Raw genomic sequence first — 13,112 nt, forward strand, 5'->3', positions numbered from 1 at the left:
TATCAGTCTTTCCTTCAACCTAAGTGATAGGAGTTATGAATCAACGCTCCTTCTGCATCACAATACAAACCCTACTAAATTATATACATATAATCTATACATATGCAAGTGTAAATAACACAAATCAAACACATCACACAATTTCTATAAGCTACTTTACAAACTTAGTATAAACATTGCAATAAAGGTAGCAATACTACCATGAGAATATTTACAATAGTATCCATACCTTTACAGCAACTTCCTTTTTCTTGGGCACCCATATAAAGTGATAGACATGAGAATGTCTTCCAGCTCGACTTTTGGACTGTGTCTTTGATAAACTATCTCGATCGATGATCTAATGATAAAAAATCGAAGGTCCACTAAGTTTTATTATCCACTGTAATCATGAAGCACATGCACACATGATGAGCAACATTAATCTGTTTGAAGATAATACAAAGATCATGACAAAGATTTTGACAAGCTGAGATTAAGACTGCAAGTTTTTGCAAAAAGATCTTGACAGAATATATGGCTGGACCTAAAGTTGGGAAATTGATTTCCATGACACAAAATGTAATGGGAAATGGGCAAAAGTATACAACTCATCAACTGATGTGATGCAAAGGCTTTTCTTCTTGTATGCTCTGTTATTAATAAGTGGATGAACAGGAAGTGGGGATTGCCACATAATGAAGCAGTAGGGGTAAACCAGCTTTGTCTGATGTATAGCTGGGATTGTATTTTTTCCTGAAGTGTATTGGAAATGGGCAAAAGTATACAACTCATCAACTGATGTGGTGCTAGGGTTTTCTTCTTGTCTACTCTGTTACTAATAAGTGGATGAACAGAGAGGGCGGACTGCCACATAATGAAGCAGTGGGGGTAAACCAGCTTTGGCTGATGTATAGGGATTGTATTTTTTCTTGAAGCCTTTAGGAATATGTTTCTTGCTAACTTTCAGTATGGTATTTGTGATCTTTGCCTCCTTGTCTATGGATGGTTGTATCACAGTTCTCTAAATCCTTTTTCATTTCTTCTATGCATTGCACCCCTAGGTGATGAAAGGTATGTATTTATCTAGCATAAACCTAGTTGTATTATATGGGAAGGAGAGCTATGCTCATGGTTAGTAATAACATCTCCTTGGATAGGAACTGCTCCATGATACCTTAGGACACATATAGCCTTACAAACCAAAGCACATATGACCGGGTGTGGCTTCAAAAATATATATGACACCAGGTGATCTCAGCTACAATACTGTCCCAAACAATAAATAAATTAATTAATCATTGGTTCGAGTTTCACAAGGAGGAAAATCCACAAACACAGAGGTTGGCAATGGTCCCCAGATCTTCCCACAGATCTTGTAGGACCACCACACACAGGCAGGCACCTGTCATTGATCTCTCCCAAAGTATTAGTGACTGGAGAACTTGATGAGTTCAAAGGCTGATATAATTCTGAACTATAAAAATGAAGAGATACTAAAACATTAAGGGCTATCTTAGTTATATCTCAGTAATCTGTAAACAGATATTACATATTTCTTCATATGAACTTCTGCAAAACATAAAATTTAGTCTTGCATATCTGATAATCTAAGATATCAAAATATATAATAATGCTGATAACTAACCTGTGGAGCTGTTGATGTATCTTCTGGTGCTGTTTCTAATGTTCTAGAACAAAGATGAAGGAGACTAGGTTTGTCAGAATCAAATGGGGGTATAATTCGTGTGAGATTGATTTCACTGCCTTCTGATCTCATAATACTTTTCAATAGACTAGACAAGTTTTCATGGGTGGTTTCATCTCTTCCTTCCATCCAAACCTGAAAAATACAAAACTGCATTTAGTCTGTTTCTAGAAACATTACATATGATAATCTATCTATATATGAGAGCTTCCTCCCCCTTATAAGGGAGGTAGCCAGTCATGGCATGTATCCACTCCCACCCATTCCACTCCTATTCATGACCCTTGTTTCCTTTTTATCTTAGCTCTTCATGGATGAAGGGTCATCCCTGTCTCCTGCCCACTACCCGGGTGAGAAACAATGCAGCAGAACACAATACATCCAGAGCAGGGCCACTTCACTTACACAGTGACCCTCCCTCCACATCCCTTCATGCAGAAAATAGAGAAGACAGGGATAAATCCCGATGGGCTGTGTCAAAATATCATCCATACACAACCATTTTTCACTCACACCTATCCCCTGCCTTCTCCCTTCCTTGCTCAACAGACATTTCCCCCTTGCTCAAAGCCCCTTTCAACAAGAGAGGAACAATTGTTGAGCTGAGAAGGGAAGGCAGGGAATAGGGATGAGTGGAGAATGGTTGTGTATAGATATTTTGATGAAGCCCAGAGGGATTTCTACTCATTTTCTCTATTTTCTGCATGAGGGGACAAGAAGAGAGGGTCACCATGTAAGTGAAGCAGCCCTGCTGTGGAATGGTGCATACATGCATGTACTAAGGGCTTTTTCCCCCCTACAAGGGAGGTAGCCAAAGTCAAAGGCATAAATCCACTCCCACCCATTTCATCCCGACATACTCCACTTCCATTCACCACCCCTCCATCATCCAGGAGCAAGACACAGAACATCACAGCAAGGCCACTTCATTTAATCGGCAGCTCCCTCTCCATTCTCTTGCACAGAAACATTGAAGATGGTATTGTATTGGTAAACTGGCAAATAGTTGCCCGATGGTTGCAAAACGTTTTGGTCTTCGCCTGAGACCATCTTCAGGCTGAGTGATTTGCATGTGTGTTTCATGTATTCATACTGAGTGGCTGTCATATGCTTGCTCAGCAACGAAAGCAACATTCAATGCTAACACATCCATCTTTCTTTTCATACACTACCAAACTCCTTTATTACTCTCATTTCTTCTACAACCATACATGTTCAGAGACCCAATTACTAAGATTCTGGTTGCAGTCACTCTCCCAGAACCCCCTTTTGCTTTGGCTTTGCAAGAAGAAGGAAAAGGAAAAGAAGAAGCCTTCCTAGTTCCTCATTCTACTTTATCTAGTTGTCTTTTACAACATATAGGGGAAGGTGGCAGTATTCTAGTAGCCCATACTAAAGGGAAAATAAATAAAGTAGTGAGACATTTCAAATATGGTGTAACACAAGTAGATGAAAATATATACTGGGCTCTCACCTTGGCTCCTTCCGAGAGAATGACATAGCTTTTGATCTCATCTTCTTGTCTAATGACATCTAGTTTATATGTGTTATACCTAGATGTGGACTGCCGTAACAAGCCAATACCTGCTTCTCCTCTCCCTTTATCTTTTAATTTTTGCTTCGAAAATTCACTCCTGTTACAAAAATAAATCAAGCATTATTGAGAAAAAAATATATATATATCAAAGTTATTTGAAAAACAACTGGGAATACATTCTCAATACAACTTACCCAACAGGTCCATGACACCTGTGTGACTTTAAAAACTTTAAGGAAGGTGTAACCATTTCCCTGCACAGATCAAAGGTCCATGTCTTCATAAAACGGTAATATCCACTGATCAAGCCCACAAAAGAATCCAACTTGTTTCTACTTGGAAACTTCAAATTACAAGGAATGCCAGTCTGTCTTGATAGTTCAACTGTACAATCTTGAGGGCGTAATGATACAAACACAAGTTCTTCTATGCAACAAATAGATTTCCATACCTGTGGGAGTCAAAGAAAGGACATGCATGAAAGGGCACAATTTATGAACTAATGTTACAAAAATACTGAAATATATCTTACACATGCAAATAGTTCATTGTCTAGTGCACATGATGTGGGAGGGGTGCCTGAATGGGTGTTATCTATTCATAATGTGGGTGTGTATTTTGATTCAGCCACTTTGGTATATAAGTATGTGGTATTTATATAAGTCACATAACTTACCCCTTCTCTCCTTGAAGTATTGTACTGAAGATGAGGTGCAACACTTTGGTGAACATCAACCAGAACTCGTGCACCCACAACACCTTCACCACTGTTCATCTGCACTTCATACTCCTCAGCAAAGTAATGGGTATCTTGTAATGCCTATGAAACAGAAGCTATCTTGAATATATAATTTCTATTTTTACTTTCATTCTACTATAACCCATCACAGTAACACCTTAAACCATGATTCATTCACACGACATAAATACTCTGAAGTTTCATTCTATACAAATGGAAATGACTAACCTTTTCCACTGTATCCAAGTACTGTTTGCACACAAATGCAAAATCACGATGTTCACAGTCACGCACCAATTTTTCTACATGATTTCTTACATTTCTTCTATTTGGAAAACTATTTAAAGACTTGGGGACAAATTTTTTGAAATCTACATCTTTTACTCCCAGACCTGAAACAAAAATTACTCCCTTACATTGACAAAAAAGAATAGCTACAGCAGCATCTCTCTCTCTTAACTTCACCTGTATTTCTTAAATTTTTTCACACATGGAGATAAATCAATCCAATACCCCTGGTCTCTCTTGTAGAAGTCCTGCAGCCTACACACATGAACAGCAGACAACTGGCAACAGCTCTCCTCCTCTTACTACTGGTGCCAGGGAAAGTCTTACACTAATACAACAGACAACAGTCCAATGTTTCTTCCCAAAGAGTCTAGCCTAAAGACTACTAACAGGTGCTGCAAATTTCCAGGAACAGTTAAATCAACTGATCATTCAAGTATTTCCTCATTCCTTCTTTCTACACACCCAAACCATTGATGGCTCTCTTTCCATTCCTGTTCTCTATCTCACCTGCACATTTCTTGCTCTATCTTATCCTGTATCACCTACCACATTTTTTAACACTTCATCTCAAACATATTTAGATTTTTCTTTTCTGCTTCCTTTAAATTTCAAGTCTCTGTTCCATACAGTGCCATGGGTACAATCATTGCATCCAAATGCAAAATATTGGAAATGAGTGTAAGCTTTAAAGCATCAATGAAAAAAAAAAAACCCATAGATATAATGGGAATTGTGGAGACAAAATTAAAAGGTCCACTACCACCAAATAGTGTTGGACAAAGTTTATACAATCACTGGATGAAAAATAGAGAGGAAAAGCAGGGTGGAGGAGTCATGTTTTTGGCTAAGAGGGGCCTAAATGTGACAAAGATCACAGAAGGAGAAAATAATGTGGAATTCATCATGATAAGGGTTGAAAATAGTGACGTGAAAAGTAGAAAGTTTGTGAAGATATATGTGCTCCCAAAAACACGTTTTTGGAAGGAGAGTGACCATTCCAAAATGCTGGAAGGCACACGGCATACATTAAATGAAATACTGAAAGGAGGAAATCTAGTAATTATGGGTGACTTTAAAGATATATGTTGGGAAGAGATGACAATGAAGGGTGGAGAGGACTTTTGGGGAGACATACTACTTGACATGACTGTTGAATACACAATGACTCAATGGGTAAAAGAAAATACCAGATATAGAAATAATAAAGAACTGTTGAGACTAGATTTAATATTTACATCGGAGCCTGAAATTTTGGATAAAATTGAATACAAGACACCAACTGGGAAGAGTGATCACATACTACTTGAACTCGAACTAAAAGAGGAAAATATATGGAGAGAAGTGAGAAACACAGAAAAGGAAGACTGATGTATAAAAAAATGGACTTTGGGAAACTTAGAGAGTTCTTTCAAAAAGCGAGTTCAGAAAAATTCTATAATGAAGAAGCACAGGTGGAGGAGAAATGGATGATTTTGAAGGAGTGAATATGTACCAAAAAAGAAAACAGGAAAAGGTGTACAAGTGCTGGTATAACAGAATAACAAAAAGTGTAGTGAGGCAAAAGATAAAAGAGACAAAGCTTGGAAAGGATGGAAACAAGAAAGAAAACCTGGAAAGTGGCAAATATATATCAACCTAAGAAATGAATATGTAAAAATATGCAGGGAAGAAAAAAGAAACTATGAATAAGACATAGACAAATGTAAAGATAAACTAAATTATTCTATAGATATGTGAATGGTAAACTAAAAAATAAACAGGAATACACAGAGGATATAGAAATGGCTGAAATTAAGAACAAACATTTCAAATCTGTGTTCACTAAAGAAAACATACACAATTGGTATGAAGTGGAGAAAGATCCCCCCCCAATGACTGAAATAACTGTGATACAAAAAGAAATAAGGGACCAAATAATGAACCTTGATGTCAGAAAATCACACGGTCCAGACAGAATTGCAAACTGGATACTAAAAGAATGTACAGATGAACTAATGGATAAAATATACAAGATAATACAATGCTTACTTAAAGAAGGAAAGGTACCAGAAGACTGGAAAAATGCCAATATCGTACCAATATATAAAGGGGGAAACAAGGAAGACCCAACAAACTATAGACCAGTCTCCCTTACAAGTACAATAGCCTAAATTTTTGAGAAAATTATCAAAGATATATGGACAAAACATCTGGAGGAGAACAACATACTAAATCCGAGACAATTCAGATTTAGTCAGGGAAGGTCATACCAAAAATCTGATCTGTTTCTATTCAGGGTTAATAGATATAATACAAGAGAGGGAAGGATGGGTAGACTGTGCTTTCCTGGACTTACAAAAGGTGTCTAATAAAGTACTACACAAAAAATTAAGAAAACTCAAAACAATAGGAGGTATACAAGGAAAACTACTGAAAGGGATGGAGGATTTCTTGCATGGAAGAAAAATGAGAGTGGTGCTCAGAGATAAAAATTCTATTTGAGAAGATATGATTAGTGGTGTCCCAGAGGGATCAGTACCGACTCTGATAATGTTTGCTATATATGTAAATGACATGTATGAAGGTGTAGAATGTTACATGAACTTCTTTGCAGATGACACAAAACTACCAGTACTAAAGTATGAAAAAAGATTGTGAAATACTACAGAGAGATCTGAAATAGGTCTGGGAATGGAGTCTGAAGTGGGAAGTAAACTTCAACATTAAGAAATGTAGTATAATGGAATTTGGAAAAAAAAAAAAAAAAACATCAGGACAATATAAAATTGGTGCAAAGGAAGTAAAAAAAATTGGTTCCGAAAAGGACCTGGGAGTCATCATCACCAAAGACATGTCCCCAGACAAACAGATCAACAAAATAAGTCAGAGAAACCTACAATTTGTTAAGATCACTAAAGGTGGCTTTTAATTACTTGGATGAGGAAATGGTACAGAAAATACTAGTCACACTGATAAGACCAAGACTGGAGTATGCAGTGACACTATGGACACCCAGTATGAAAAAGAATATAAGAAAAATACAAAGAAACCAAATAGCAATGCCAAAGTTGGCCCCAACACTTTTAAAACTGACATGAGCAAAGATTGTCTAAATTGGAATTACCAACCCTGGAACAAAGAAGAAAAATAGGTGATCTGTTAACCATTTATAGAATTATGAAAGGCATGGAAGTCCTTGATGGAGAGGACTTATTAAATTGGGACAGAAGAAAAACATCGGGACATGAGAAGAAACTCAAGAAGGACAGCTATAGAAGAGATCTGGAGAGAAAAAAAAAAAAAAGCTTTCCACACAATGTTATGTCTGGAACAAATTGGACAAAACAACAGTGTGTGCAAACACCATACATGAATTTAAAAACAAACTAGATGTTGTGAGATACAAAGACGGAACATCATGAGCATAGCTCCCCCTCCCATAGAATACAACAAGGTAAACACCTGACAAACATAACAAAAGCATGGGTGAAACATTCAGATTACTGATAAACATATAGGTAGCTTTTCACTACATGGACAAGGAGGCAATGAAGAAAAAAGGAGTGATGATGGTGGTAGGTTGAATGTGTGTGTAGGGTGAGAGGTTGGGGGAAGTGGAGTTACATACAGCACAGAATGGAAAAGTAGATGTGGAAATGAATTACAAAGTCATGAAAATAAGTAAATGTCTGAGTAGAATAAAGTGCTATGAGAAACGGATTAATGAAAAGGGAAAAAAATTCTTGGATAAACCAGCAAATGTGCCAAAGTTTGAAGTATTAAATTCAGTCAGATCAATCAATCCATTACCCCCAGGTCTCACTTGCAGGAGACTCGCAGCTCCCAGATAACTGGCTACAGCCTTCAGGTGGGCCCATAAGTCACTCAGGGATGAGATATTATGTAACTGTCCTGGAATTGTTCGTGTGGGACAGTGTAAGATGAGGTGTTCAACATCCTCTGTGTGGTAGTTGCATTAAGGGCTGTTTGATTCTGTGACTGGGTTCAGTCCAACAAGATTCTAAACAATGTGTACAATTGCCTTCCATTTTTTCCAATCCAGCTGCATCACAGATGAAAACACTTGTTAGTTCACAATAGCATTCTATACTGATGTCTGATTAACATCATACACCCCCATAAAAGAAAATTTCAAATCTCACCTGGATTCTGTAAGATGTGCCTGAAGATGTCTGTTACTACAAGGCCAAGTCCATCTTCACGGTTTGCAATAAGAACAGGCATTTTCTCATCCAAAAAATCTTCCCGTACCTGTAAAAAAATATTTAATACTATCAATAATATAAATTTAGTATGACAAATTCACTTTCAAAATACAAATGGGAAAAGGTCAGTACTTCAGCACCTGTCTTTTCACACCCCTTTTTATCAGGAGATAATAATTGTTGCATTGAGTTTTACAAATAGAAAATCAATAGCCCTACAACAGCTGGCAATAGGCCTTCCTATACATCTCTCTAGGAAGAAACTTTGGACTACCATCTCTATTGTATTGATGTGGGACCGTTTGTCTGTCACTAAGTGAAAGTAGTAAGATAGAAGAAGTTGCCTGTTATCAGTTCTCCATGTGTGAAAAGGTGTAAGAAATACAACTGAAGTTAACATAGATCTTGGACTAAGTCCAGAGACTGAGTGTCAGTTCCTTAGGACTGCAGTTCCTGATGAAGGTGTGGGGGTTGATGGGTTATGAAAATGGGCAGCTCTGTTGTCCACCTTGCAGGACCACCATAAGTAGGTACCACAACTAGCCCCCCAAACACTAATACAACACAGAAAACAGTCCAAAGTTTCTTTACAGAGAGACCTAAGAGAGGACATAAGGGCAAATGCTAGCCATTGTGGGGCTACAGCTAACCAGTCAGTGAAACTCTAGGCAAAAATAATCATTATCAAACTTTTCTGTTTGACTAGAGCCAAAGTGTATTTTTACAAAAAACTTGATCATAACCAAGGAGCTTTAGTTTTATCTTTGATAAAACTAGTGAAGTGTTTTCCGGCATTAATAATCAGGTTTTAATATGTGATGGTCTGTGTATATTTTTCCCCATTTATTGCATCATTAACCACTGGGTGTATTGTTAGCCATTAATTTTATTATAAATATTGAAGAATGTTTTGGTGATTTATTGTATTGTGATTAAACTTTATGTACAATGTATGTAAGAACATCTACAAGTTTTGCATCCAAATCTGAGTTGGTAATGAAGCATGGTATCAGTATTGTCTTAACCTTCAAAGTGTAAGAAAACTTTTGTAAATTTTGGCATATGTATCGAATGGTGACTCAACACACAATTTCCCGGTGTCAAGATGCTTTCCATTGCCACCAATAACATTTTCGTGGCAGTGGTGGGATCATTTTTTTTTTTACTATTTTGAACATTCAAAACATATTGTGGTTCCATTTGAACATTGTCAAGTGATACATGTTTTGGCTGGCCAGTATATTATGCATGTGTTTGTATTTTTCTTTTTCATTTCCATTTTCAGCTAGGTTTTCTAGTGGTGCAATCACTCCTTCATATAACCTCCTCTTAGCATCCATTCCCAAATGTCTATTTCTCATTACACTTTTTAATCCACCAAGACATTTACTTGCTTCTCTCAATCTACATTCTACCTCCACCCCCACTCCTCCCTTTCCTGCCACATTCACACCCAAATATCTAAAACTATCCACTTCCTCCAGTCTCTCTCCTTTAATACTCACTTCCAGCCTGCTGCCACTCTCTCCCCTTGTACGTCTCATCGTCTTAATTTTGCCCACATTTATCTTCAGCTTCCTTCTTTCACACACCTTCTCAAACTCTGTCACTAACTTCCTCAATCCCTCCTCTTATCCTGCTATAAGCACAGTGTCATCAGCAAACAATAACTGTCTTCTTTCCCACTTTTCTCCATTTTCTTTAACCATCTCCAACCCCTGACCCACTACTCTTGCATTCACCTCTCGCGCCACCCCATCCATGTATAGATTGAACAGCCAGGGCAACATAACACATCCCTCACAAAGTCCCACCTTTACCTCAAACCATTCACTCTATCCATTTCTAATCCTAACACAAGCTCTACTATTCTCATAAAAACTCTTGACTGCTCTTAACAGCTTTCCTCCTATCCCATATATCTGCAATACCTCCAACAGTGCCTTCCTGTCTACCCTATCATAAGCCTTTTCCAAATCCATAAAAGCCCAAAAAACATCCTTACCTTTTCCTATAGCTTTCTCATATATGTCTTACCAAAATATCTTATTTACACAACCCCTACCTGTCCTAAAACCACACTGTTCCTCACCAATTACTCCCTCTGTTTCTCTCCTTATGCTCTCAATCAAGACCCTCCCATAAGCCTTCCTAACTACACTTAACAAGCTGATCCCTCTGAAACTACTACACTTACACTTGTCCCCTCTTCCCTTGTAAAGTGGAACTATACAGGCATTCCTCCAGTCCTCCAGCACTCTACCCTCCCTTAAACAAACATTAAATAACCTCACCAGCCAGTCCACCATCACTGTACCTCCTTTTTTCAGACATTCTGCATGGCATCCATCCAACCCCGGTGCCTTACCTACTCTCATCATCTTAACAGCTGCTTTCATTTCATCTTTCCCTATTTCTCCTCCATTTTCCTCACTCAACTCTCATTTTCTTAGCACTTCCCACTGCAACTGCCTTTCCCTCTCTATCCTCCTTCACATTTAGCAACTCCCTAAAATACTCTGCCCACCTTCCTCTCACTGTCTTCTCTTCCATTATCATCTCTCTATCTGCACCTTTTACCTTTTCCACTCTACTTGATTCACCTCCTCTTCCTCTTTTAATTTCTTTCCAAAACATCTTCTTATTACATACATATACCAAAGGCTTTTTCTCCCTTACAAGGGAGGTAGCCAAAAAGAAAAAAGCATAAAAACCATTTCCACCCATTCCATCCCTAAATACACTCCACTCCCCTCCACCCTCTACCCTCCCTCTTATCTTGGCACCTCCTGGATGATGGGTCATCCCTGCATCTTGTCCACTGCCCTAAGTCAGAGGCAGTGTCGTAAGACACAGCACATCCACAGCAAGGCCGCTTCATTAAATCAGCGACCCCACCTCTCTGTCCCCTCATGCAGAAAAGGAGAAGACGGGGAGAAATCCCTTCGGGCTGCGTCAAATTTTCTCACACATACTACCTCACCCCCCATCCCTCCTCATGCATCACAACATCATCCATATACAACCATTCTCCATTCACCCCTGTCTTCTGTCCTCTCCCGTCCTTCCTCAACAGACATTCCCCTCTTCCCCAAAGCCCCTTTCACCCCATCCATCCATTTTATTCTAGGTCGCCCTCTCATGTTCACTCCCTCCACATCTGCCTTCCATACCTCTTTTACTAGTCTTTCTTCACTCATTCTTTCCATGTGTCCAAACCATCCTAATACTCTTTCATCAACCCTATCTCCCAACTCCTTTACCACTCCTGTTCTCCTATTTTGTAAATTTTGGCATATGTATTAAATGGTGACTCAATGCACAATTTCCCAGTGTCAAGGTGCTTTTCACTGCCACCCATGACAAATATTTAGAATGGTAGAAAAATGTAAGCATAAGAAACTTGGAGATATCTCCCCAACACTCTTTAACCCAATTGTGTTTGTTAGGACAGTTTTAGAACTGCTGCAAGAAGTAAAAGTTGCAGTATATATTTTTGTTAAATCTTCATACATACATATACTAATGTTTTTTTCCTCCTTACAAGCAAGGTAGCCAAAAACAAAGGCATAAAATCCACTCCCACCCATTTCATCTCCACTCCCATTCACCAGCCCTTCCCTCCCTCTTTTCTTGGCTCCTCCTGGATGATGAGTCATCCCTGCATCTTGCTCACTAACCTGGGTCAGAAACAATGTGGCAAGACACTGCAAGGCTGCTTTTAATCAGCAACCTGCCTCTCCATCCCTTCATGCAGAAAAAGAGATGGGGAGAAATCCCTTCAGGCTGTGTCAAAATATCATTCACACATACTTCCTAACCCCCCATCTCCCACACACTCCCTTCCATGCATCACAGCATCATCCACACATAACAATTCTCCACTCACCCCTATCTTCTGTCTTTTTCCTTTCTTCCTCAACAGACATTCTAGTATTTCCCAATGCCCTTTTTACTTCATCCATCCAGTCACAAATCAAAATCTAATTTGCTATACTGTACCTGGTGAAAAAAGTAGAGACAGGCATTATCATCAAGTTCTTTAAAGCTTTCTAATGATGTTGGATAAAATCTCAATCTGAAGTGATATGAGGAGCCTTGATCATCTTGACTGAGTTGCCGATATAAACCCAAAAATGTCTCATCATTTGGACTGTAGAGACCAAACAAGTGCTGACACACAGGGGTAATGCCACAATGCTGGGCGGAAGAAATGACTAGATCTTCCACATTCTTGTTTAAGTCTGTTATTTCAAGCTTTTCATGGGTTCCATGAAATATGATCTTGATCATTGTTGATAAACATCTGTAAATACAAAAGTTCTATTTTCAACCTCAGTCATGTAAATCTATATGCACTTTCTTGATAATATTTTTTCCATAATTTACACAATTACTCATGATATTCCTTTCATAATCCAAGGAAGAATCCAGTCTCCATCCTTAACTTCTCAGTATGGAAGGGATTTCCCTCTGCTGAATAAAATCACCAAATGGTTGCAGCCACAGCAAATGTGTAAGTCATCAATAACAGTTAAACAGGTTTAAAGAGATAGACTAGGATTCATCCCTTCACTACAGAGGATTTTCTTTGACTTAAAAAATGGAGACACTAACAAACTGACAAGTGTCAAGAGCAGTAAAAGGATTAAT

At 38.3% G+C, this 13,112-nt stretch overlaps 1 protein-coding gene across 8 annotated transcripts in view; it reads right to left on the reverse strand.

The window, feature by feature from the left end:
- The window catches only part of LOC143021890 (tyrosine-protein kinase hopscotch-like), a 73,345-nt gene that overhangs the window by 56,636 nt on the left and 3,597 nt on the right, over positions 1–13,112 (reverse strand). For 6 of the 8 annotated variants that reach the window (XM_076179692.1, XM_076179696.1, XM_076179691.1 and 3 more), the window contains exons 3-10: positions 12,462–12,765; positions 8,397–8,505; positions 4,192–4,355; positions 3,901–4,044; positions 3,419–3,675; positions 3,162–3,321; positions 1,628–1,822; positions 230–340 (exon numbers count right to left, since the gene is read on the reverse strand). In XM_076179692.1, coding sequence (XP_076035807.1) covers positions 230–340; positions 1,628–1,822; positions 3,162–3,321; positions 3,419–3,675; positions 3,901–4,044; positions 4,192–4,355; positions 8,397–8,505; positions 12,462–12,752 — 1,431 coding nt within the window. In that variant the 5' untranslated portion in view covers positions 12,753–12,765. Of the gene's footprint in view, positions 1–229; positions 341–1,627; positions 1,823–3,161; positions 3,322–3,418; positions 3,676–3,900; positions 4,045–4,191; positions 4,356–8,396; positions 8,506–12,461; positions 12,766–13,112 lie in introns of those variants that run through there. The other 2 variants (XM_076179698.1, XM_076179699.1) reach the window with 2 other exon arrangements.

This window comes from Oratosquilla oratoria, chromosome 43 (assembly GCF_046742065.1).
Source record: "Oratosquilla oratoria isolate Oo_2021 chromosome 43, ASM4674206v1, whole genome shotgun sequence".
NCBI lineage: Eukaryota > Metazoa > Arthropoda > Malacostraca > Stomatopoda > Squillidae > Oratosquilla > Oratosquilla oratoria.